This window comes from Phasianus colchicus, chromosome 13 (assembly GCF_987193195.1).
Source record: "Phasianus colchicus chromosome 13, bPhaCol1.hap1.1, whole genome shotgun sequence".
In the NCBI taxonomy this organism is placed as follows: Eukaryota; Metazoa; Chordata; class Aves; order Galliformes; family Phasianidae; genus Phasianus; species Phasianus colchicus.
The window spans coordinates 17,767,023-17,793,255 of record NC_143448.1 but is presented as its reverse complement, the minus strand read 5'-3'; the positions used below and the strand labels follow the sequence as shown (position 1 = coordinate 17,793,255).

The 26,233-nt window shown below is 51.3% G+C and overlaps 1 protein-coding gene and 1 long non-coding RNA gene across 5 annotated transcripts; one reads left to right on the top strand and one right to left on the bottom strand.

Annotated features, from left to right (window-relative positions):
• Positions 1–279: 279 nt before the first annotated feature.
• LOC149916189 (uncharacterized) lies at positions 280–16,896 on the bottom strand. Of its 2 annotated transcripts, XR_016470783.1 has the most exons (4): positions 16,843–16,896; positions 1,167–1,297; positions 875–1,031; positions 280–729 (listed from the first exon to the last, which is right to left on the bottom strand). It is a non-coding gene; the product is annotated as an uncharacterized LOC149916189 (long non-coding RNA). The 2 variants fall into 2 exon arrangements; XR_016470782.1 differs by having other exon boundaries at positions 280–1,031.
• An 896-nt stretch (positions 16,897–17,792) lies between these two features.
• On the top strand, positions 17,793–22,130 carry FOXF1 (forkhead box F1). 3 transcript variants are annotated; one of them, XM_031615156.2, is made up of 3 exons: positions 17,793–19,375; positions 20,872–21,075; positions 21,798–22,130. In XM_031615156.2, exons 1-2 carry the CDS (start codon positions 18,313–18,315, stop codon positions 21,030–21,032), a joined length of 1,224 nt encoding a protein of 407 aa, XP_031471016.1. In that variant the 5' UTR covers positions 17,793–18,312; the 3' UTR covers positions 21,033–21,075; positions 21,798–22,130. The 3 variants fall into 3 exon arrangements, with proteins under 3 accessions (XP_031471016.1, XP_031471017.1, XP_090005566.1); XM_031615157.2 differs by lacking the exon at positions 21,798–22,130 and having other exon boundaries at positions 17,793–17,900; positions 18,375–19,375; positions 20,872–21,710; XM_090149440.1 differs by lacking the exon at positions 21,798–22,130 and having other exon boundaries at positions 20,872–21,710.
• The last annotated feature ends 4,103 nt before the right edge of the window (positions 22,131–26,233 follow it).

The window sequence follows — 26,233 nt, the reverse complement described above, 5'->3', positions numbered from 1 at the left end:
GCTGAGGAGACAATACACCTAACAAAAAAATGTCTCTGAGTGTGAAAATTCCAAGTATTTTATTGCAAGTCATTTACCAAAAATGTTTTCAAATAAGAACGACCCATCCAAGTCTCTTCTTTAGCAAGCAGGTGATAGAAATCCCTACCTAGTACCAGTGTGGGAGCTGAATTGTTTCAGGTAGGCCACAGAGTTGGAGAGAAAAAAGAAATGAAGTGAGAGAGACAGCATTTGTTAAAAGAACAGCATTTATTTCTCTGTGGGAGGGGGGAAAAAAAAATGGAGAAATGATGAAACCTCCATTTCCACAGTGTTGTGTTAAGAACAACAAGAACAGCTCATACGAATAATCTGCATGCTAAGTGAATTTAAAGGAATTACTATGAAATGAATGCCAGCTTGCTTCTCTGCAGCTTGCAGTCACCAAAACCCACGGTAGCATTTCCCAAAAGGCTTACAGTTGGATGCCAGCCCCTGCTGCATCCTTAGAAACACAAGTGTCCCCCCAAAGGAGGGTGGTAGTGGTGATAACCCCTCCCAAAGTTCTGTTACCTGTGCTGTCCGAGTGCTCCTTATCTCACTGATACCCTATCAGCCCTGCTCAGGGTGCTGCTGGCGAGATAGACAAGTGGTACAATTAGCAGTAATTAGCCTAGTGGGAAACTTTGGGATGGAACAGGTCTCTCTTGGTTCTGCTGGAGAAGCCAGTAGGGTTGTGCAGATGTCAGCCTGGAAATCAGGATGAGTTTTGTGCTGCCAATTCCCTTTAACATCAGTGCGTGTGCTGTGGCTGGGTTTGGGGTTATGGCAAACATGGGGATGGAGAAGTTGACCTCCACCCTGGGATGGCTCAAATCTCCATGCAGCTGCTTACCATGGTGTTGTAGGGGCACTGCTCTTACTGGAACCAGGGTGGACGGTTCATAGCATCTGGACCACAAGGCATTTAGCTAGGATCTGCTGCTCCTCACTGAGCTACCAGGATGAGGAAATCCACAGATGGTGGGAACTGCCTCTGTCATCAGTGCACCCTACAGCCAAAAGAGCCTCCATAAGGTTGTGGTTTGGGTCATTTTGAGCACACGTGGGCTGATTTGCATCTCAGGGATGCCTGCCCCCATCACTTGCTCCACCAGCTAGCTTTGCCTCCACTCTTAAGCACTCACCCTTGAGGTGAGAGTTGTTCTTATCCCACCCGTAGTGGGGCCAGGATGTCCTCCATTCACAAGCCCCATTGCATGACGTTCCCAAATGCACAGCATGGTTGTGACAGTCCTTGGAGCTGCTGGCCAGAAACCTGCAAAGCAGAAGGGAAATCGTTTTGGTGGCAGAACAACAAATACTCAATAAAGCGCAGCTTGTTTCTGTGCTTTTTTTCTGTGGTTCTGTGCTGACTTTTCGTCCCTTAATTCACAGCAGAAGCGAGGCTGAGTGTAGTAGAGATTGAGCATGAATCCTCTGTGTTTCGCTAATGGGAACAATTACAGCAGTTTCTTCTTTTTCTTTTGCCAAGCTGTGATACGAAATAATTTGCTGGGTTCCTGTTTCTATGGAAACAATTAGTTTCATACTATTTTTACGTTGCACATCAATGAAGTGATTAACTAAATGAAGGCCAACACTTCATAAATGTACTGTCTCACGCAATAACCACGTAGCTACCAAGTGCCACAGCTAAATGCGCTTGAAATGCAATGAAACCTACTCCACAAAGCACTTAGGAGCGTGTGAATATTTATTGATCTGATATGGCACGTGGCTCGTGAGCCAAAAATACCAAAAATACTAAATGTGAGTGGTTAGGTGCCTGTTTTTTGGGTTTCTTTTAGCAGAAAATCCCATTTTTTGGAAGGGTGCTTTGAGGTTTAGGGACCTGTTGTGTAATGCAGATGGGCTTCAGCTGCTGGTGATGCCGAGAGCTGCCATCCCACAAGCAGAGAAAAGCCAAGGGTGGATGGCTTGCAGTCCTTGTGCTTGCTGTGATCACAGGGACGTGCCTGGTCCCCAGCCTTTCTCTGAGGACTCGATGCATATTTTCTCCTTAAAACAAAATATACAAAAAGTCCGAACAGCACGGAGTGGAATTCAGGACTCTGCTTGCTCCCTCTCAAGCACATCTGGGAGCCTTTCCCTCGCAGAGCCGAGCAGCTGCAACACCAGGGAGGGCCAGGGAGGGAGGAGGGAAGGATGCAAGCTCCCATGTAGGAAAGCAAGGGCTGGAATGGGAACTGTACTCATAGACACTGCAGTGGGTGGTTTGGCCTCAGGGCTGTTGGATGGGGATGGGACCGTTGGGGATGGCACCCAGCCCCAGGGAGGTGCAGCCTGGGCTGGAATAGATGGGGCTGCCTTCCCAGAGCTCAGGCTTAGTGATTCAACCACTCGTTGAAAGGCTCAGTAGCAGTTGGGATAGTTTACTGCAATGAGTAGTTTGGGAAGAATTCACCACACAACCCACTCTGTTGGATAGCGAACCCTCAACTTCATTGGGAAAAGCTTGGAGTCTTCATCTTCTACGCTGAGATCAGCTCGCATAGGAAAGGAAATGACATTTTCCTCTTCATTCAGGAAAAAATTTATACCCAAATGTCTGCGCAGAAATTCATTTTGTAAACCCATTTTCAGTTGAACAGTTTGAGAAAATTAGAATTTTGCTTGGAACGCTCTCTCTTAATCAAAATGTCTCCTGGAGCGATGCAAGCATAGTCTTTCCTTGTTCCTGATGATAGCCAGGCCACGTCCAGTGACCCCTCTGCAGCTGTTTCTTGGAAAAGGCCTTGACCCAATCACTGAATCATAGGATCATAGAATAACCTGGGTTGAAAAGGACCACAATGATCATTTAGTTTCATCCCCCTGCTATGTGCCGGGTCTCCAACCTCCAGACCAAGCTGCCCAGAGCAACATCCAGCACTTTGTCCACCTCTTTTCCATATGGTTTTTCTATCTGACTTTTTAACTGGTGCTGAAAGCATTCTTGTTGCCCTGTGAAGGACCCAGAGATGCCCAGCAGGGCTGGTTATCTCATTGCTCCTGCCTTGCTGTGCTTTGGCCCAAGTTGCACAGCCAAGGCCCAAGGGTTCAGAGCATGCATGGACCACCCTCATCCAGAAGGCTTTGAAGCTGGGACCGTGCCTGTGCCTCATGCATGCTTGCATGCAAACAGTGCAGATGGGCAGTGAATCTGGAGAAAAGAGCAGGCTCAAGCCTGCATTTAATGGCGAGTGTAAACATCCTCATGAAATCCCTTTGCAGAGCCAGCCTTCACTGTTCCCCTGCTATTCTCCACTCCCCTTTTACCACCCAACCTCCTGACCTTGCAAAAATATGTCTCTGAAGGGTCAGAGTTTGGGCCTGGAGCAGATGCTGGAGCCTGGGATCAGGGGTGGGTGGCCTGAGGGCTGGACAGAGCAGCATTCCTGCATGGGGGCTCTGGCTGAGATAAGGTAGCCCCATGCTGTGATTTACACCAACGAAGCAGAGTTTGAGTGAGGCCTGCTTGCTCCCTGGCAGATGAGGCAGGAAAAATCCTGCAGAATAAAACCCTTTCAATCTGTCAGTAATGGTTTGCAGCAGAAAAAACATCTAATTATATATAGCTAAAAGCACCATGCTGGTCTGGACCACAAGCCATCGCCCACATCGCCTCTAAGCCCAAAAGCACTGAAACACACCAGTGACTGAGCTGATTTATTTCTGCTTTGGTTAAGCCTGGCCCGGATCCTACTGGTTTTGCACTTTTTAACTGGATATCCATAGTCTTCCTCTCCTAAAACTTCTCTGACAGGGGCCAGAGAACATATCTGCAGAGGATCCTCTCTTCTGCCACAGCTTGCTATTGCCCCCATGCAATGTGGATGCAGCTGGGTTCAGATGACAGGCAAATTCAAATTTTAGGATTGTGGTTTTGGGCTGCAATGCCTTAAATCCAATCCTTCTACCTATCTTTTAGACCTCAGATTTACTACATCTACACACAGGGTCTGGGGAGAGGAGCACCTGTGGAAGGAGATTCAGAGGAAGACTGTCCCCATACCACAACCCAGCAAATCCAGGAATATAATCCCACTGCTAACACAAAGAGAAATTGGAGAGATTGGTATGGAAACATTGTTGGCACAGCTGAAGAAGGCTTTGGGCTGTGCATAGCATGACCACCATATGCATTTGCAGAATCCTTCTGACTTGGGGCCCATTTGTGGCTCAAGATTTTCATCTAGGAAACACATTTTCACACTGTTGGGTGATTGTTGAGAAATAGGTTTGAGGAGAGAGAAATTCGGATTAATCTGAGTTACAGCTACACTTTTAAGGTCACACTGAGAATGTGACACCAAAACCAGGACCGAATTCTTTTGATATATAAAGAAAACCTTCATCAAGCAGAGAAGATGACTTTGGAATTTGAGCACTTACTACATTTTTCCCCCATATACTTTATTATGTAGTTTCTGCTCCCGTTAAGAACACCTTATTCTCTTCCTTCTTTCCAAGCAAGCCAAATAGAGGGAACAATAATAACCAGGTCCTCAGCCTCCCAAGGTTTCTCCCATTGTGCAGGACAGCAGGCAGCCTTAAGACTATCCAAGGGATTCCATTGAAACGAATCAGGTAACAAATAGAAAACATACAGTTTACACATCAGCGTGCAACAAAGAAATCTTCCCCTAGCAAAACAATAGGGCCATTGTATTCCTGCCTGAGCAGTCAGCAAACTCTGCCATCCAGGGCTGCAATGAATTAAAGGCTGTTCTGCAGCAGATACAATTGCTGCTCCTTACAGCACGTTGTCTGGGCGTCTGCAGCGTGCTAAGTGCATGTGTTCTTGTTCCTAGCATAGTCAAAATCTACTAAATGGTTGAGGAAAAGGCGATTAGCAGGCTTGAGTGACTCAGCTCCGTGTTCGTTTCTCTGTTCCATAGGATTCTCAGTAATGCAGTGTAGGAATGCTTACAGACAAAACAGCCGCTGCGCTGACGGCAGAGCCTGGGAGCCTGGTTGGGTGGGCACAAGGGCACCAACAGTTCCTCTGAGCTACCTGTGTGCATGGCTGTTGGGCTTTGTCCTTGAAGGTTTTCAAGGCTCAGCTACGCAAAGCCAAGAAAACTGATCTTGTACGGGCCGTGCATTTGAGCAAGAGGTTGTGTTGGAGCCATCTGAGGTCTCCCTGCAACTTGAGGGCATCTAGGCAACAGGTTATGCAGGACAGGGTATCAGCAAACTGACTTCTTTCTGCCACTGAATGCCTTTGCTCATTGGGCAAGGTATTAAAGCTTTCATTGAGTGTATCTCCAACTCTAGTTGGCCAACATGATCTGCTCTGAGCTTGCTGTTCTGTTAGTGGTGTAGGGGCTGCCTGGCAGTGGATGCTGGGGTATTTCCATTGGGGTCTTCAAAGCCACCAAAAAACTGCTGCTCCTTGACACCAGAAAAGGTTAAACCAAATCAGTTAGCAAGGATGTGCCCTTAACAGTAATTAGGGATTATTGTGAGAGAAAAGAGATCAAACCCTGATGGTGTGAGTTAGGAAGTGAAATGCAAAGAGCAATAGCTAGAATTATGTGAATTTCTCCATCATCTCAGCACTGAAGGAGTGTGACAATGGACCTAAATAATTCACAGCCTTGGTTTCACTTGGGAAATTCCAACCCAAAGTGCTCAGTGCTTATGTTCTGTCTTCAGATGTGAATTGCTGCTGGGGCTCTCTATCACCAGAGCTGGTCCTGAGCTCCCGTCTTGCCTCTCCAAACCTTAATGGAGATGGGAAGGGGGGGGCGAGACCTGTGAAAGCACTTTCTCCTGCATCCCCATTCCCAGAGCACGCACATACCATGTGTCATGCTGAAACTGGATGCACCTGCTAGAGGAGCTGTGTGGGGGCAGGCATTATGCGCCAGTTATAAATCCTTGGGCTATCAACAGCCTTCAGTAAACATTTGGACAATCCTTCCTACCTCTCGCTCGTCCAAATATTTGCATCAAGTGGGGCTGTGAGCCGTTTCCTGACATGCTGAGTATCTAAGAATATCCCCGGATCGTAGGTCGGTTCCAGCGCGCCGTGATGGATCGTCTTATTGGGTGAAATAAATGGATGGGGAGAAAGAAGGAAAAATCTATCTGTCTCCCAGTGATAAATCCAGGACAGGATGGAGGGAAACAGCTTGTGGTGGCGAATGGTGTTTTTAGAGGGCTTTTAGGATCTGGTCTGAAGAACCTGAGGGTTAATGATGAGCAGCCCCAAGCTCTAGCAGCGGGTACGCTCCCCTTGGTGACTCTCTTGGAAGAGCAGTGGAGGATGCCCTGAAAACTTCCTTCCTGCAGTGCTAAGCGCAGGGCTGGAAGCAGCCTGAGCCAACTTCGGATGTAAAATTGGAGCCTGCTCCAGCAGAGCTGGGTTTGGCAGCTCCTCCTGCAGAGCAGAGCATCCCACAGGTGAGCTGCAACACATGGGGCTGAATGCTGCGTGCAAGCTGCTCCATGCAGCCCGCTGCCAAACCAAAATACATGTATATATATCCCTTCTTTTCTTTCTTTCTTTCTTTCTTTTTTTTTTTTTTTTTTAAATTAAGGAAAGCAGCTTACACTCCACTTTAGTGGTTCGTAGGGTTTCCTGCATGCAAAACCTGTGTTTAAAACTACTGTGCTAAATAAGAGCGCTGGGAGGATGGAGCACAATAATTTCAGCCTTCCACTCTGAGCTCAGCGGGAACTTCACAGCTAAATATACACTGCAATAAGCCAGTGGATTTTCTGATAGCACAGCAAAGGAAATGTTTGACCCTCGGCTTAATTGCAGGATAAAGCTGCTCAGGGTGTAATGTGGCTTTTCCACTGCAGCTTCAGTTTTGTGCTAGGCTTTCCTCCCATCTCGATAAAACCAACAAGCCAGCGATACATAAAAGCAATACAACCATCATGCTAGCCATAAATGCAGTTACGTGAGCAAACCCCAGGTTAGGGGGGTGTTACTGTCCTCCATTTACCCCCACCCAACCCCAGGTGATTTTCTCCAGCATCCCCTCCCTGCCACCCATCGCTTCCATTTGGAAGCCCCCCAGCTCCGCGCCCTCTGTGCACAGACTAAACAACATCTGCAAAGCTGCCTCTCTCCCCTCCAGCCCTCCCGGGGAAGGAGCTGCTCCCAGATGGACAGGAGAGAGTCGGTGTCACCGAGGAGGGCTCCAGGGCTCCGGGGGGGAGGGAGGGGATGAAGGGAGGGGGATGCCGGGGAGCAGCGATGTGGCGGAAGCATAAAGCACCTGTTGGGAGGCTATTTAGGGATTAGCTGAGTGCTGACAGACAAATTGGCAAGATTAATAAGAGCAATCAAGGCTGTGTGGGCTCGAGTTGTGAGCTGACATTAATGTGACATCACTTTCATCTGCTTTTTGCCTCGCACCGCATCCCTGGTGCTGCGGCATCATTAGCGCTGCTCGGGAGCGGAGCGGTCGGATGCAGGGTTAGAGGAGGGTGTGCATGTGAACACGTGTGCACATGCGTGTGCACATATCTGCATGTGTGTGCCAAGGTGGGGACAGCCCTCTGTCCCCATCCTTCAATGGGTCACCCTATAGGGTGCTGTCCACCGACCCCCACGCTGCTGCCCCTCACCTCTGTAGGGCCTGCCTGGTTCTGACAGCGGTGATGTTTTCCCCAAAGCCAAATGCTGCAGTGTTGACAGTCCCTCTGCAGCATTGCTTAATGTTGCTAAGTAAAAAATAAACATAAAAAAGTGTTGCCCCCCCCCAAAAGAAAGAATGCAAAATATACGGTTTCATGGGGGAAAAAACATTGCTAGTTCCAGGTGGGAGAACCATGAAACCCTCTAAGCTTCATACTGGAACCTACCTCTTTTTGTGGGGAGACAGACTGATGCCATCCAGATATTCTAAGGGAGAAAAAGGCATTTTAGGGCTTTCCTCTGCCCCACGAAACATGGGGAAAAAAAAACCCTGCACAGCTCTGAAGTGATACTGCCATTGCATAGAGAAAACCTTGCACAGGACTGTCGCGTTTTCCCCCTTGTTTCCCTTCTTCCTTTAAATCCTTCTAATGTTTTGCTTGCCCCGAATTTCGCCCACATCCCCTTCAGACGGCGACTTGTTTACACGGCGATTTTCTTTGTACTTTCAGTCAATGAGGAATCGTAACAGTAGTAAAACATCGGAGCACACAAATCCTCCGGTTGGCCGTGCCGGAGAGCTCTGCTCCACCGACAGCTTTTGCCCACAAAAGGCAAATATTGGGAAGGAAGGCGATGCCAAAGCCGCCGCACGTTTGCTTGCAGAGCTGTCGGGGGGGGGGGGGGGAGAAACCCTTTTGCTGGGACCCCAAATGCATCCCTCTGTGCTGGGAGTGATCGATCGGTAGAGGAACGTCTGCAAAAATCGGGTTATTTTCTTTGAACCTTCAGCAGCAGAGATAGGAACGGGTCTCAGGGGTGATTTTTTGTTAAGGAAACCAAAGAGACCCTGAAAGGCACTGAAATCAAAGAAAATCACAGCTCCCTCCTGAAAGAAAAATCAAACAGCCCTCAGGATCTCCTCTTTTAAGCGATGGATGGACTGATTCCTGCTCGCTTTGAGTTTACAAGGGCTGAAATTCTAAGTATGTAATCTATCCATCTACCTATCTATCTATTTATCTTTTTTTTTTTTTTTTTTTTTTTTAATATAGCAAATTGTAAACGGCGTTTTTCACTGCTGAATTAGAAGGGATTCTTGATGCAGATTTCAGGTTGTGCCGAGCAACACCCGGCAAAGAAAAAAACCCGACCATACCCCACCCCATAGCCGAGGCTTTAGGGATGCACACCCGTTTGCCACCAGCGCATGCAAACCCCTCTATGGGGTCGGTGGGAGCTCGGAGGGGGTGAGCTGAACCTTTCCTTCCCCTTTCTAGGAGCAGTGAGATCGTTTTCGTTGTTTTGGGGGTAATTCTCGGATAGCTGCTCTGACACCTCTCCCTGCATCCCCACTCCCTCCCCAACCATGCAGGGAAAAACACCGCTCTGAAATCACGGACTAAAGGGACAGGGGTGGCTCCCCAAACATCCCATACGTCTTTCTGCTAAAAATAATGCACGTACACACACACACAGGGGGGGTAGAAGGGGGATGAAAAAATCATATTTGCTTCTGATTAGGTTTAAAATACACAACGTAGACCAATCCGGCAGCAACATCCCGGGCGTTCAGTGGTCTGTTTGTAATCTCAGCCTTTTTCATTAACATAAACACTACTTCAACAAAAATATACACGGCCACCTACGGAGCCGGTCGAGTGAATGCGGGGCCGACCGCGGGCGGAGGATGCGCGGAGCGGGCGCGCAATTTGCGCGGAGCCGCGGGGCGGCAGCGGAGCGGCAACGCTGGGGAAATGGGTGTGAAATGGGTGTGAAATCAGTGTGAAATGGGTGTGAAATCGGTGTAAAATCGGTGTGAAATGGCAGTTCTCGTTTGTGGCCCTGCATGGGGGTAAGGGGAGATGGGGGGGTGCTCACACAGCGCCCGTTCCTCTCTTTTTAAGAAAAGGCGAGCGAGGCAATAAAACATCAAACTGGAACGTCAACCCCCCGAAAGGACACAGAAAAACGGAACGCGGGGTTTGGGGTCTTTCTGCCCCGGTTGGCGGTGAGGAGGGATGCGGTGAACGGCACCTCCCGATGGGACGGGATGGGGCCGCGCCGCCTGCCTGGGAAACAGCACTGAGTGCCCTGAGATTGGCTGTGCGGGGCGTTCATTTGCCTTTTCTCTTTCTTTCTTCCTTTCTTTTTTCTTTTTCTTCCCTTCTTTCCTCCTTTCATTCCTCCTTTCATTCCTCCTTTCTTGCTTTCTCTTCCTGCCTTCCTTCTTTCTTTCCTCCTTTCTAGCTTTCTCTTCCTGCCTTCTTTCTTTCTTTCCTCCTTTCTTGCTTTTTCTTCCTTCCTTCCTTCCAGCCATCCATCCTTCCACCCCTTTCTTTCTCTCTCTTTTCCCTCTCTCCTCCTTTCTCCTTCCACCTTTCTTTTCTCTTTCTCTCCCTTTCCCCCTTTCTTTTTCTTTCTTCACTTTTTTTCAATTTCAACCTCTTTTTTCTTTATTTCTTTCTTTCCTCCCCTCCACTCCCATTATTTCTCATTCTCTTCATTTTTCTTATTTGTTTTATTTTTCCCTCTTTTTTTCACTTTCTTCTTCCCCGTTTTTCTTTCTCTTTCTTTCACTATTTCTCACTTTCTCATTCTCTTTATTTCTGTTTTACTTGTTACCATTCTCTCCCTTCTTTATTTCGTTTGCTTATGCACTCTTATGCTTTTTATTCTTCACTATTTCTTTCACACACTGATTTCTATCTCCTTATTTCTTTCCCTTTTTCCTTTCTTTTTCTTCTCATTTTCTTTTCCTTTTCCTTCTCTTTTTTCCCCTTTTTCTTCCCCTTTTTTCCTTTTGTTCTCTTTTTTCCTTTTTCTTTTTTCTTTTCTTTTTCTTCTCTTTTTTGCCTTTTTCTTTTTTTTCTTTTTCTTCTTTTTTTCTCCTTTTTCTTTTTCTTCTCCTTTTCCCTTTTCTTTTTTTTTCCTTTCTTTTCCTTCTCTTCTCTTCTCTTCTCTTCTCTTCTCTTCTCTTCTCTTCTCTTCTCTTCTCTTCTCTTCTCTTCTCTTCTCTTCTCTTCTCTTCTCTTCTCTTCTCTTCTCTTCGTCTTTCCTTTTTCCTTTTTTTCTTTTTCCTTGTTTTCTGTTTTTTTTCCTTTGTTTTCCCTTCTTCTGTTTTGCCCTTTCTTTCTTTCTTTTTTCTTTCATCTGTCTTTTTTCCATTCATTCTTCCTTTCCTTCCTTCTTTTTTTCATTCCTCCTTTTCTCTAGATATTTCTTTCCTTCTTTCATTCCCTCCTTTCTCCTTTCTTTTCCTCTTTCTTTCTTTTTTCTCACTCTCTCCCTTTTCTTTATTTTTCTCTCTTTCACTCTTATCTGTATTTCTCTTTTTCTCTCTCTATTTTCTACCTTGTTTCTGTACACCGTTCTTTTTCCCCCCACTTTTCTCCTTCCCCTCTCGCTCTCTCCCCTCCCTCCCAGCACTACACCCCTCTCCATTCCACACCTCCCCATCCTCCTCCTCTCAGTGACCGAACTCAGAGCAGCCCGGACCCTCTGTTCTCCATCTCCCACCGACGGAACGAAATCTCCCCTTGCCGAAGTGCAGCCGCTCCGTATTTCCTTCCATCCCTAAGGCTGCACACAGCCGGTATCCCCTGCCTCCCCGTAGGTCCCCCTCGCCCACCGGGCTCCATTTCGATGCTCTTTACCATCATCACCCGACGGCTGCCCCCCGTCCCACAATGCGTGGGGAGGGATACAAACGGCCCCGTCCCACTCGGAGCTGTGGGTGGGATCGTTCCCATAGGGAAAACGAACGATTCTGGGAGGGATGGGGATATTGCTATACGGCAACGCGGTTTCTTTGCTAGTAGGCAGCCCCCAAATCTGCTACGGGAAAGGGCAAACGGTGCCGTGCACAGGGTTTTTAACGGGATTCTTTGCAAAACGGGTTTGCGGTGGTTTTAGGAATGAGATCGAAGGGAGTCAAAGCGCGGTGCTGAAGGTGTTCTGCAAAACGCGCTGCGACGTTTTACGGTTCAGCAAGAAATCGGGAAGAACCGCATCGTTTCTAGCTTCGTTATTCGGACTTTTAGCCAATTCTGCGCCAATATTCCTTCTCTCTCAGCTTCCTTCCCCTTTTCTCCCCTCGTTCCCGCACCCTCACACCCCCTTCCCCAAGAAACCCGGGGGAAATGGTTGCACCGTTGCCACGATGCTCACCAAAATGCAGTGATTTTGCTGCAGAAACCGCAGAACTCCGGGGCACGATATCAATCCTTCCCACCTCGGGTCGGGTATTTCATGCATTCAACCAACACCTTCCTCAGAACGGGGACAAACCGAGCACTCTATTCCCTGCAATTCATTTTTTAAAGCACATATATGCATATATGCCTTCGTATATATATCTCTGATAATACTTAGTTTAACGACCAAAAAGTATAAATTTACTACTCACTCTTCTGTTGTTTTTTGGTTGTTGTTGTTGTTGTTGTTGTTTCCTAAGTTGATAGGAAAAGCAATTAACCAATTTTTTAGCATTTATATATATATGTGTATGTATGTATGTGTATATATATAATTCCGTGCTGGGAAATGGAAAGCAAAGGGGTCCCGTAGACCCCCAGCATCCCACAATATGGCCCCACAGCTCGCGTTGTGGTGCATTACGGAGCCGTCGGGTCCCCCGGATAAGAGATACGGCGTTAATTGGGAATTCGCTCATTAAGAAAAATGCTGGGAAATCGTTTTTGCCGGGAGGTTTTCCTAACCCACCTCTCTGCAAAGAGGGGAGAAGCGAGCGGGGAGCCGCAGCTGTTTGCAACGGGGATTCTTCTCGTTGTTTATGAACACCAGACCTGAAACTCCTCTCTTTGGGCTCTGGAGGGAGAGGTTTGCAGCGGGGCTGAGATTTATTATAGAGGCAAGGTTAAGAACGCAGGAGGTTCCCCTCGGACGCAGCCCCGCCGGCCTTTCCCTGCCCGGCGCACCCTAAGCGTGCTGCCCTTTGCACGGAGCTCTGCATCCCATGCTTGAAATGAAATGGCCCCGGTGGTCGTTTTATCCCCCGGAACCCAGAGGGATGCTCCGAGCTGCGGGGCTGAATTTGCAGGTGGATCCCTGAGCAGCGAAGGGCAGGACCGTACGGGTAGAGAGCAAAGGGACAAAGGGACAAAGCCCTTTTGCTGCCCCAGGGACCTTCTCACAGTCCGAAAGCAGCAGCTTTGGGTTTCCCCAGTGTACCCTGAGTGCTCCTCCTGCCCTTAGCATCCTCTGCTGGGAGCCGCTCTGCTCTCCGTCTGCCTACGGGAATCGGCCTCGACCCTCGTGGGTCGATTTGCCGTGTGTCCCCGCGGACCCCCGTGCCCCTTTCGGGCCGCCGTGCACGACAGGTGACACTGCAGAAAAGGGTTGGCAGCCCCGACCCTTCACCCCCGCGGCGGGTGAGAGGCGGCGATTTACAGACGGGGGTTCAACGTGGATTTCATTTCACATGGATTTCATTTCACACCCCGATGCTGGGGAGCCCGGGGACGTTTAGAGTAGGGCTGTCACCGCCTGTACCCTCAGGGCCGGGTGATGCTTCACAAAACACCTTTCTCCCTCCTAGGATCCCACATCAGGAAGAGCACCGTAGGGTCCTCCCGGGTTCCATGCCATTTTCCTTATAGGAATCCCGGAGTCCCGGGTGCTGGCAGGGGACAGCAGCCCCATTCCTTCCCCCCTTCGTATTCGTTCCGTTGTAACTTCCCGCAGCTCCCCGTACGGATTTTGTACACAACCCCGAACCGACGGTGCCCGATGGCCCTCTCTCCGAGTGCCGCTCTGCGGTTCGAAGGGCGAATTTCGACGGGGATTTTAGTTTCGGGTTGGGGGGGGAGGGGGAGAAAAAAAGAAAACAGAACCCAACGAATGGAGATCAGTAACGCAGGGATCCAGGCGGGGTGCGGACGCAGGGAAGCCCCTCGCTGTCCCCGTTTCGCTTCAGGGCACGTCGGGGAAATGGAGATGATTCCCAGCCCTCAAAAGGCTCGGAGGAGCGAAATGTTTTGCAGGCACTGAAGTTCCCGTGTTAGCTCTCACCCACCGGAACGTGAGGCTAAAAAAAAGTAGGGAATACCGATTTGTATTTTTTTTTTTTTTTTAATGCGTGGCACAGAGCTCTGAGAAGGAACTGGGAGAAGCTGGGTGCCTTTTCGGGGATTCGGTTCTTCTTAAGCCACGGCACCGGGAGCACCGTTCCTAATCTACCCCGGGGCTCGGGCCGAGCTGGGGAAGCGCAGGAACGGAGCGGGGAAAATCCCCATTTCTTTTCCTTAAAGACCCACGTTAAGCTCCCATCTCCTCTCCTGAGCCCCAATTCTGCTCCTATTGGGGTCGCTGAAGGGAAACCCCGCAGGGAAACCGTGTCGGAGAAAGCCCCGACTCCCCAGATCCATTTCAACCCGGATCTGAGCTTCGCCTTTCGGATCAATTCTTTTATCGGAGACGGCCGAGAGCATCGCTCGTTGCGCTCCGGCTCATCTCCATCGCTTCTCCCGATATTCCCTCTCCCACAGCATCCCTATGGGAAAAGCATCTCAACTCCCCGTCCCCTAGCAGGGAAATAAACACCCGCAGATATAGAAAAGATCTCTGGGGTGTAAATGGGCAGAGGTGGGGGCTGCTGGGCGCTGAGACGGCCGTGTGCCGCGGGGAGCGGCTCCGTCAAAGAGCTCCGAACAAATCCTGCGCTGATGAGGGCTGCGCATTCCTGCGCTGCAACGTTTCACCAGAGGACGTCATGGAAAATATGGGCTTTTATTTTTTTTTTTTTGTGGGGGGGGGGGGGGGGTTGCTTTATGGGGGGGTGGGAGGCAAAGGTGGAGGGGGAGGGGGAAAGAGGGACAAAGAGAGAAAATCTGTACGGTTGTCCTTTTTCTTCTCCCATCTGATCAACGCCTGAAGTTCTGCTTGGCAGAACTCTGCAGCCCCAGTTTCGCTGTGTTCTGTGTTCCGTCCCCAAAATTCCTCCTGCGCACACGGACACGCGTGGGGCAAAGCTTTTCCGTGTGTTTTCGGGGGTGGGGGGAGGAGGAATTTTGCACTGAAGGCGATGGGAAGCGGGTAGGGGGGGGAGTTGGAACAGAGAGACACCTCGGTCGGTTCTAAGGGAGATCTCAGCACGTGTGTCGAATAAAACCTTAAAGCCTTTCGGCAGAACGCACCCCTCGGCCCTAAATAAACGTTTAGGGATCAATTCGCAACGGATCCGAGGCGGACGGGACTGGGAGAGCAGAGCAGAGCGGGGGCAGCGCCGGGTGGAAGGGGGGTGTGGGGGGGGTTCTGCGGGCGGCGTTAATGCGAAGCAGCGGAGGAGGGGATGGGGATGGAGGGGTGGGGGGAAGGGGGGACATGCGGCGGTCCCTCCCCTCTCTTTGGGTGGTCCGGGCGGCAGGAACACCCCGAGCAGCGCCCGCCGATCCCACCTAGATCCATTTCCATCCTCGGGTTACACGCGGCCTGCTCGCGGGGTTGACTTCACTTAAGCAATTAGAGAGGAAAAATACCTTCGGAGCAGGAAAAGGAAGAAAGCTCGGATTTGTCTATTTTTACACAAAACACGGCCGGCTTTCAGGGAAAGGGGGGGGGGGGGGGGGAAAGGGGCAGTGCAGGAAGAGGGGTCCGGCAAAACGGGACAGAACGGGCCGGGATTAACGGGGCTAATTTGCTCCTTTGCTCCCGATCATCCTTTTCTTTTTTTCAGTTCTTATTCTTTCCTGCTCGCCCCATATCCCTTCCATCCCCCCTTCCCTTTCGCTGGGTACGGACCCGATGCAAACACCCAAACCAACGGCAAACGACAGCAAACAGCGAGCCTCGCTCCTCCGCCCGGCCCAGGCGGCTCTTCTTTCCCTTATAAATGACCCTATTTCTGGGGAGAGCAATAAAGACCCACAGACCCCCTCCTTTCCCCCCCACCCAGCCCCGTGTCCCGCACTCAGCTCCCCGTTTCTCTGTGCCGTATAGAAAACCTTCCAGCTTTCCTCTTATTCCCACCGCGAGGCCTATAAAAATCGGAGCCATCTATTTCCACGTCAGCATCCTCCGGACGGGATAAATCCATTGAAAATCGAACCTTCACACCCTCCCCTCCAAAAAATAACCTACATTCTGAAGGGGGAAAAGGGCTCTTTAAGAGATTCTATCGGGAGTGAAACGCTTTGATTTCAGCGCCGAGATGCATTTCCCCACTGGGGGGGGGGGTAGGTTGGTTCTGAAGGTGGGTTTTGCGCGGTTTCTTTGCCCTGCTTCCCGACCTCCATCCCGGGTGGGTTTTTTGGAGGGGAGAATGGAGGAATTCGGTCTCAGAGTGCTGAAAAATACCGATTTCGTGGCTCAGGTTGTGTGTGTGTTGGGGGGGGGGGGGGGGGGAGATAAATAGAAAGCATCGCTAAGCGGAGGGTTTAACTGCACTGTCCGCTCGAAATCTGAGAGCGGACAGGAGAGGGGTGACTTCCTAACAATGCCATTTTGGGGTCAAGGTTTGCCCCCGTGCCCACCCTGCTCTGGGGTTTCTCCCATCCCCAAAGGTTCCCCTCCGCCTCCCCTTTCCCAGGGGAATTCTTTTTTTCTTCTTTTGCGGAGTGGGAGAAAACGATGGGGAGGGGAAGGAAGGGAGAGTTTAAAAAAGAAAAAAAGGTGGGGGGGGGGGAAGGAAAAAAAATAAGAAGAAAAAGAAGCCCCCCCGTGAGAAATCCCTGCCGGTGCAGACAGTTGGGACAGGCGCCCTGCAGGCTGCTCGCAATTGCTCGCCAATAACTCGGAGGGAGTTTGGAAACCAGATCAGTATCCGCTGCCCCTCTTTTTAAGAAGGCTTCAATTATCATTTAAAATAATAATAATAATAATAATTTTAAAAATATCTATATCCTTTACAAGCGAACCTGAAAGAGGGGGGCTTTTGGGGATGCTCTCTGTAGTTGCAGGGCAGACCCGTAGCGGCCTGCATTGACCGGAGGGGTTGAAGAAGGGGGGGGGTGAGGGTGGGGGGGTGGATGGAAGGGGGGTAATTTCTTTTAATTTTCTCTTTCCTTTCTCTCTTTCTTTCCCCGACCCCAGATTGTTGGGTAGCCGCACATTGCCCCTCTCGCACCCTACAGCAGCCAAAGCCCGGATTGCTGCCGCCGTGCCTCACCCCCCACCCCCCCCACCCCTCACCACCCTAACATCCCCATCAGGAGTGTGGATTTAAACGCGCAAGAAGGTGACAAAGCTTTAAAGCGACTTACCTCGAGCGAGCGACAGCCCTCCCGATGGGAAGATGCTCGAAAAGGGCTTTTTTTTTTTCTTTTTTTTTTTTTCTGAAGGGCTGAGAGGAAAGGGGTGGTGGGGGGGGGGGGGGGGTGGTGAGGACTATTCCTTCCCGTTCTCCTTCCCGTCCTCCCCCCCCCCTCTCTAACCCGGTGCATGTGCGTGCGGCATCCGAGCGAGCCGAGCACTGGGCTATCGGCATTCAGCCGTTTGTGAAGCACAGATTTATAAACAGCTTCCCCCCTAAAGTAAAAAAAAAAAAATTAAAAAAAGATAAAAAATAAGAAGAAGAAAAAAGGAAAGAAAGCGAAAGAACCCTAAAGAAACCTCATAGCAGGAGAGGGGACCGAAGCCCGTTCCCATTCCCGGACCGGCGGCAGAGGCAGAAAAGGGCATTTCGAGAGGCAGAGGGAGTTTTCGCCGATTTCTTTTTATTAAAGCACCCCCGAGCCCGTGTTTACATTGCTCAGTATAAACATCCTGCCCGGGCCCGCCGAGCTTAAAAGAGCGCACCAAGAGGGGGTTTAAGTGGGTGAAGCTCCGAGCTGAGCGGACACCGAAACCGGGGCAGCGCCTCCTCTCCACTGCGCGGCCGCGGATGTTCCGCGTTGCCCGGAGGCCCCTCCGCGTGGGGCCCTCCCCATCCCGGTGGTTTCCAACAGAAGCAGTGCGGGGAAGGGGGGGAGGAGGGGGAAGTGGAGATGGGTGGGTGCCGAGACCCCACGCTCTGTCGCGGTCACGCGTGGCCCCCCCCCCCTCTCCGGGGGTGGGCAAGGATGCGGAGCGTTGCGTGGAAAGGGCTCTTTAAAAGCTGCGGAGCTGCGGAGAGGGGCCGGGACAGGAGGGCCGAGGGGGCCGCCCGGGAGGGCGTGGGGGAGCCGCTTGGGGCGGGGAGTTCCTCTCCGTTCTTACGTCTGTCAAAGGAGCGGCAGACGCCGCGGAGAGAGATAAAGCAAAAGGCGAGCGGAGGGCCGGGGGCAGACTCGACAGCCACCGCGATGGGAAGCAGCTCCCCGCAGCGCCGGCTCTATTAGAGGTGGGGGGGCCCGGCGGGACGCGGACGGTCCCGGAGCACGGAGCGGGACGGAAGGAGGCCGCCCGCTTTTCCTCGCGGCAGCCGAAGGCAGCTTTCCCCCCGCGGCCCCCCTTCTGCAGCCGGGCTCGGATTTAGGGATAAAGTGGGAGGAGGAGGAGGAGGAGGAGGAGGAGGAGAAGGAGGGAAAGGGGTGGTGGGGGGGGGTCGCTGCCATTTGTTTATCCGCTGAGGGGTGAAGGCTCCCGGTGGAAACAAACCCTGCCGGGGGCCGAGAGGAGGAGGAGGAGAAGGAGGAGGAGGAGGGTCGGGGGGGATCGCGGCGAGCCCCCAGCAGCGCGGTGGCCTTTTGGGGGGGCGCGTGGGGGGGGTGGCGGAGGAGGGCCGGGGCTGGCCGCCGCGGAGCTGCCCGTAGATGACTGCAGAAGCGCAGCAGGCTCTGTCCTCTCAGCCCCCTCCTCCCGCTGTGCACAGCAGCTACGGCCCCATGTCCTCCGTGGCCGAGAAGCAGCCGCAAAACTCGGCCATGGACGCCGCCTCCGCCGCTCCCTCCGGGCCGGGCGGCAACAGCGCTCCGGGCAGCGGCGGAGCCCCGGGCAGCGGCGGCCCTAAAGCGAAGAAAACCAACGCGGGGATCCGGCGGCCGGAGAAACCGCCCTATTCCTACATCGCTCTCATCGTCATGGCCATCCAGAGCTCGCCCTCCAAACGGCTGACCCTCAGCGAGATCTATCAGTTCTTACAGAGCCGCTTCCCTTTCTTCCGCGGTTCTTACCAGGGCTGGAAAAACTCCGTTCGCCACAACCTCTCGCTCAACGAGTGCTTCATTAAGCTGCCCAAGGGGTTGGGCCGCCCGGGTAAGGGCCACTACTGGACCATCGACCCGGCCAGCGAGTTCATGTTCGAGGAGGGCTCGTTCCGCCGCCGGCCCCGCGGCTTCAGGAGGAAATGCCAAGCGCTGAAGCCCATGTACAGCATGATGAACGGGCTCAGCTTCAACCACCTCCCCGACAGCTACAGCTTCCAGGGATCGGCCGGAGGGCTCTCCTGCCCTCCCAACAGCCTCTCCCTCGAAGGGGGTTTGGGCATGATGAACGGCCACTTAGCCGGCAACGTGGACGGGATGGGCCTTGCGGGACACTCCGTGCCCCACCTGCCCTCCAACGGCGGGCACTCCTACATGGGCAGCTGCAGCGGTTCCTCGGCGGGGGATTACCCGCACCACGAGAGCTCCGTGCCCGCCTCCCCGCTGCTGCCCGGCGGAGGGGTGATGGAACCGCACTCGGTTTATTCCAGCTCGGCCTCTGCGTGGGCTCCCTCCGCCTCGGCCGCCTTAAACACGGGAGCTTCCTACATCAAGCAGCAGCCTCTGTCGCCTTGCAACCCCGCGGCCAACCCGCTGTCCTCCAGCCTTTCCACGCATTCCCTCGATCAGCCCTACTTGCATCAGAACAGCCACAACACCGCTGAGCTTCAAGGTGAGGCGCGGACGCGTGCGAGAAAACCCTGCGGGGATGGAAGCGGGGGGGAATCCGCGGCCACCGGCTTCGGGGGTCGGTTTAACAGCAGCTCTCCCCGAGGGGAAGCAGCGGTCCTTTCACTCTTTGCCGGAGGATGCGGCGGTTCGCACCGTCGGGGTTCGCGCCGTCGTTGTTGCGGGGCTGGGAGCTGCCGCGTCCCGCGTGGATGCTCCTTATGTCGGTGGGTGCGGGAAGGGGAGGCCGGGGACGGATCCTGGGGGTTCAAAGCAAATATGAGGTGGCGGAACAACGAGGAAAGGGTATCGATAGAGGATAGCGCAGGGCTCTTCGAGGAGGCTCCGAGGGAAGGGGGGGGTTTTCTGTATGGGAGCGGCTGTTGCCCGTGTCCTTAACCATCCCCCCAGTCCCTCCAGCCTCACACCGCAGCAATCCGCTCCTCTTAGGCTTGTATTTTCCAGGCCCTTCGCCTCCCTCTGCCTATACGAAGTCAGTGGCGGGGTGTCCCCATTCCCTACGGCTCTTCTGTGCCGCTGCTCGGGGGGATGGATGTGTCCGGGCCGCAGTCGGACCTCCAGGCTCTGAGCCTGTGGAGGGACGGGGAGCTTGGAGCTGGGATTCGTACTACGGCCCGAGCTCACCTCGGGGCTCGGGGAGGCTCTCGGGATGCAGGGAGCGCTCCGCATCGCTTCGGGGTCGTGGAAGGGAAGAGTTTAGGATCGCTGCGTTTGGGCCCCGGTTTTCTAAAAGAGAGAAAGAACAGTAGAAACGGTTTAGAGCGGAACGGTAGTGGGGAAGGAGCACGAAGGCAGGGCGGAAAGGCGCAGCTCAGCGCAGGGCCGAACCGGGCCGAGGGCAGTGGAATGCAGCCGGGACCCGCCGCCTCCACCTCGGCCCTATTCCGCCAATAAACCGCAGATCAGCACACTAATTTCGCTGGGAAATTAAGCAAAAAATCAGTCCTAAAGGAACTCCCAGGCCCGCCCGAAACGTCTCGCATCAACACCCAAAAATGAACGGGGCTTTTCCTGAGCCCGGCGCGAATTTGCGCGGCTCCTCCTGAACGCGGTCCTGATTTTTCGGGGCCTTTTTCCCGTCCCGAAGTGGCTGCGGAAATAAGGGGGGAGGAGGAGGTTTCCATGAGAGGCTTCGGCCCCCTCCGCCCAATCTGTGCCGCCGGCTCTGCTCGGGAGCGGCCGAATAACTCCGCTCCGCACCCTGCGGGAATTGCGCGCAGGCGCAACAAATACAAATACAAACGAAAAACAAAACCAAAACGAAATGTCCTTAGGCCGAGCGGGGTCGGAGCTGCGGGCTTTTCTCCGGCACCTGCCCGCATTTTCTAGGAGCGATGGGAGTGCTACAAAACCTCGATTTGCGGGCGGCCCGGTGCTCCCCTCCCGATATCTCCTCCTCCCCAACTCTCGACTTTTTTTTTTTTTTTTTTTGGTAAATATAATGATGATGGCTGACCGTTTTCTCTCTCTGTCCCGCAGGCATCCCGCGGTATCACTCCCAGTCTCCGAGCATGTGCGACAGAAAGGAATTCGTCTTCTCTTTCAACGCTATGGCCTCCTCCTCCATGCATTCAGCGGGCAGCGGCTCCTATTACCACCAACAAGTGACATACCAGGACATCAAGCCGTGCGTTATGTGAGACGGGGCGGAAAAGCCACCATCACCTCCCGGAGGCCGCCGAGGTCTGACCCGGGGAACGACCCCCCTTCCCACCCAGGACCCTGTGGGAGGAGGAAAGAGGAGTGTGTGTGTGGGGGGGTGTTCTGCAGACTGAGTTTGTCCCTATAGATGGGACCCCCGGGGAGCGGACAGCTGAGCGCGGCGGGGCCGAATGCGGGCGGCCCCGGGGCTGAGCGAGCCCCGCAGCTGAGCATCGGCCGGGCCGGCCTCCACCGCGTGTCTTTAATCAAAGACGCTCTCTGCCTTCTTCTGCTTCTTCTTCTCTTGGGTCGGGGTAGGCTGGAAGAGAGAGGGGAAGAGGAAGGGGGGGGAAAAGCAGCCCCCCGAAACCTTCCGCTGCCCCTTATCTTGAAATCTCCGACTGCGAGTTTGGGTTGAAAGGTTTGCTACGTGAGGTTTTTGGGTTATATCCTTGAAAAGAGAAAAGAAATTGCAAACGAAACGTTCTAAATGAATTCTCTAAATGAGAGCGATGCCACAGCCCCATCCATCAGGGGTAGAGCCGGAGGGGATGCTGTGAGCACCCCGAGCACACAGAGCAGCGCTGCTCCGGCCCTTCGCTCCCATCGAGCCCTTACTCCTGAAAATAATTTCTTTTTAATTTTTTTTTTTTTTTTTTTTTTTTAAATCTCTCAGAGGGATCACATTTATTTTATTTTTTTTAAGCCATTTTTTTTTTCTTTCTTTTTCTTTTTTCTTTTTTTCTTTTTTTACCTGCGTAAAGACTGCAGGACCAGACCCTATGCAGAGAGAATAAGGCACTTTGAAAAGAGACAGCCACGCTCCTTCTGTTATTTATTCTACATTGTCGTCGTCGTTGTTGCTAATAATGGAGACACGAGGAGTCTCAGTTGATCAGTATTAAAGCGGTGGAGCTCTGTTGGCAATATTTGCCATATAGATGTTGGGTTTTGTTGTTGTTGTTGTTTTTTTTTTTTTTAGTTAACCTCTGTAAATTTTAAACCGACCCCGGTCTCTGTGTAAAGACAATCCTCCATATGTTTTTATAGAAATATATATATAATGAAGGATTATCCCCCTCTGTTCCCCATCTTTTTTTTTTTTTTTTTTTTTGCCCTGACTTTGTACAGTTCGGTGTCACCTATTTTAATTCCTTTCTGCACTGTATAAAACTGTAATGATGTGGTTGGTTTTATGTTCTATTTTATTATTTTGGTTTTTTTTTTTTCGCCCTTGCCCTTTTGTGTACGTTTTGTCCCTAGAGAGAGAAAAAAAAAAGAGAGAAAAAAAAAAATCGAACCGAAATAAAACATGTATGGTCTTTGTATGTGGGCTTCACGACTGTATGAGCAGCAAATAAACGAGCAATGCGGTGTGAGACGCCGAGTTCTATCTGAGGAGTCTGTGGGCTCCCTGTGTTTGGGGTAAAAAAGTCCCGTTTTGGTGGTTTTGGTGCAGACTTGAAAGAGCTTCTCTTGGTTTTGGCTGCGGCGCTCGGCGGGTCCCAGAGTTTCCCTTTTGGTGGCTGCGGAGCTGTTTGAAATGGGGAGATGGAGCGAGGAAGGAGGAAAGCTGGAGGTGATTTTATTTCTTTTTCTTCTTTGTTGTCTGTTTCTTTTTATTATTTTGCCCAAGGAAAAAGTGAAAGGTGGTATCTGATGGCTCTGAGCCTCTTAGTGGGGTCACAGCCCTCAGCTCTTCCTCTTCTCCTCCTCCTCTTCCTCCTCCCAGCCGGACCTTATGGAGCCCAGGGCAGCTTTCTGCGGCCTTTCCTCGCCATATAAAATATAAAACATATAAAATCAAAGCAGGTAACTGGGGGCTGGTGTTCACCTAAATCCAGGGACAAATCCACACGCTGGGCACTCAACTTATTGCAAAGGGTTCAGGTTTATTTGTTGGAGGATGCACCCAACTCCAGACATTCTACTTCAACCATCTCCGTAGGCCAATGCACTCATATTAGTGCATACTACCAACAGCACGTGTGTGGAAATAGATGCATACAAATTAATCTGATTATAATCTGATTACTCAGTTGCGTACGTCCATCTTCATCCAAATTAGGTTACGGCGCACTAATTAGCCGAGCCGTTGTATATTGGGTTTAATTAAAAGCAAAGTTAGCCACACACACACACAAAAGATTTCTAATTAAGGCAGGTGGGATGGGCTTGATGAGTTACTGGAAGCCTTTCTTGGGGAAGTTTAATTAATTTGGGGTTGTTTTTTTTTTTTGAGGGTAGCTATGGTTAAGAGAGTGGCGGTCAACTTGCAAACCTTATTGGGGTTCCTCTGTTTCTGTGCTTCTGTGGACCAATCCTTCTCTCCATTGTGTGTTGGCCATCCTGCTGGAGGTGAGCCACGCTGTTACCATCTCCATGTGTGAGCTGAAGGCTGGGCTTTGATTCCTGATGCACATATCTGCGCTAGGTGTGGCCGAGATAAAGGCTCGGGGTTAGGAGTTCAGTCTCTGCCAAGTGGTTCTTCCTTCCTTGAAATCTCACTATCATTTCTAAGATTCTTTTTCATCCTTCAGGTTCACTTTGGACTCGGGCACCTTATCGATCTACTCTGTCTGCAGGGTTGGGAAGGGCAGGCAGATACCTTGCAATCCGCCCGAGCAGGGTTTGATATCTGGTCCCCAACAAAGGTTTGTGTGATTCATTTCCCTCCCTCCCATCAGTTCTCCTTACCCCATGCCACCAAACCTGGAAAAACAGAACTGCTGCATACCGTGGACGCCACATATTCCTCAAGCCAGTGAGCGCAGTCTAAACAGGCAGCTCTCCATCTCCGACACCTACAGCAGGGAGGAGAGGGTGAAATCCTGCAGGCTCCTGCTCCCAGCCCTTGTTCTGCACAAGTTGAACCCACTTTTTTCTTTGTTGTTGCAGGGGATGGGAAAATTCGAGCTGTTATCCCAACCAGACTCTTTGTACAAGCTCTGAGTGTGTGTTTGTGTGAGCAGGAGAGCTCTGCTGGGAGGTGAGGAGGAATAAGCTTGTTCACAAATGCTGCCGGAGCCCTGTGAGAGGACAGGAGGAATAGGCTTGCTCAGAAATACAGGATTTGCTCACATAACAACCTCACCCTGCCCAGAACTGAGCTGTGACTAGCTGATACGGCTCCGTTCAGTAGCGGCAATTTGCTCACTGTTGTGCTGCACTTTCGGAGCACATCAAGAATAAGAGCCTGGTTTTTCTCACCAGATTTGGCACAAGATGTACCAGCAGCTCAGGAGACCCTGAAGTTCCCAGACATGCTGCAGCATGGCCAGGCTGTGCCATAGCACAGCATTCGGGCAGCAAGACGCATTGGTTGGTAGCCTCTCCACTTCCCTCCGCTCATCTCCAAGCGTTTCCTCCCAGCATCTTAGGGCTGCCATGGAGCTGCATGTGCACATCTACCGCCCCGTTGCTTGTATACGGCTGGGTCTCCGTGTGACGGTGAGGAGGGACCCGGGGGCGATGCGGGGCTCAGCTCGGGGGCGGCGGAGCAGAGCCGTTCCCTTGGAGGCAGCGCCATCTGGTGCTGCGCACTGCGTACCGCGCCCCGAATCGGAGGGGTTTTCCCCAGCAGTGGCTGTGAACCCGGCTGCTTTGGGAGGTTTCTGTTCCCCCCCCCCTCTGTCCCCCCTTTTTTTTTTATTATTTCCTTCCTTCTTTTTTTTTTTTTTTTTTCTTTTCTTTCTTTCTTCTTATTTTCCTTTCCGGCATCTAGAAGTCTGAAGGTGAAAGGAGACTTTTACTGCATCTCAGATTTAGTGTTGAAATGTCTGATGTGCCCCATCACCAACAGACCTCCTTCATGGGATGCTTCTGGATAAGGTCTGTTCTGTACCAAGATGGGGACACAGGCTGTGGGGTAGCATCCAGTATCCCACAAATACTCCTGGTACAGTTACATGACGTTTTTGGGCAGGGGTGGTCACTCAGACTAGAAGAAAAACCAAGTACTTTGGGAGACTTCACTGGTGGAAATTAGATCCTCTGAATCTGAAATGGGTATTTGGAAGGCCAAGTGCTGAGTTTGGTCCATATTTCTCAGCAGGGGAAGGCTTACACTGGGTGCTTGACTTCTCTGTTGAATCCAAGAAGCTTTGGGCTTTGATGGATCTGGGTCACAGCTTTTGAAAAGGGGAGTTTGACTTCTTTGGGATGACCACAGGCTTTTAGAAGGCCAGATTTCAACATTTATTCACTTTCCATGCATTCTTAGAAGCAGAACTGACACCAGGCTCTGCAGGAAAAGAGTGCTAGGGTGGTTTGTACAAGCTTGGCATTCGCACATTTGTGCCAAGAAATCTTTGTCAGTGGGAGTCACATTCAGGGACATAATAACTGATACAGGTGACTGGCTGAAGGAGATCCCCACAATGAGCAGGAGATGCACAGAGTGCCAGCAGCTCCTCAACCATGAGCTGATGCTTTTTACAGACAAAATTATCAGATTGGCCCAGGAAGTGAGGAGAGGCAGGCAGCAAATCCATTGCCAGTATCCATCCTGCCCAGTAAGCAGCTAAAATCAGAAGATTATTAAGGAAAGATAACAGGGAATAAAGCTCATTATTGATATTCTGGGATGCAGGGCTGTCTATTTGCACATGCTTATAAAAGGCTTTTTGAGACCAATTCCTCATCATTAGGATAAACATCAATCATCTCCTCTTCTTAGACACCTGCAGGTTCACATATCAGCTTCACATACTGCTAAAGGCACACACATCAGAGCAAACATCCATTCTAGAGACCAAACCATGATCAAATATGCTTGATCACAGAATAAGATGCGTGGACACTGGCAGTGCTTCCACACTTAAGTATCTCTTACACTGAACATAGTTATTTCTTTATTTGTGGCAGCAGGAGTTGAAAGACCCGGAATGGTACAGAAAGTGCAGTTCTGTGGCTTAGCTCAACTTCAGGCTAATTACTGAAAAAATAAGCAAACACACCTGGAAAAGCAAGATGTCAGAGCCTGGAAAGTTTTGCAGGGACTTAAAAGTACCAAGAGTTCACTTGAAGCCAGCCTTGCTACAGCAATTGTGTTTCTATATGGTAGAAAAGATACTGCAGATCAACTACTGCAGTAATTGCTTCCTTCAGAGAGATGAAAATGCCAATCTTTGGAATCTGAGCAGCATAAGTGCCTGGAAACACTCTGAAAACATGATATCTATCCCTCTGGAAAAACTGC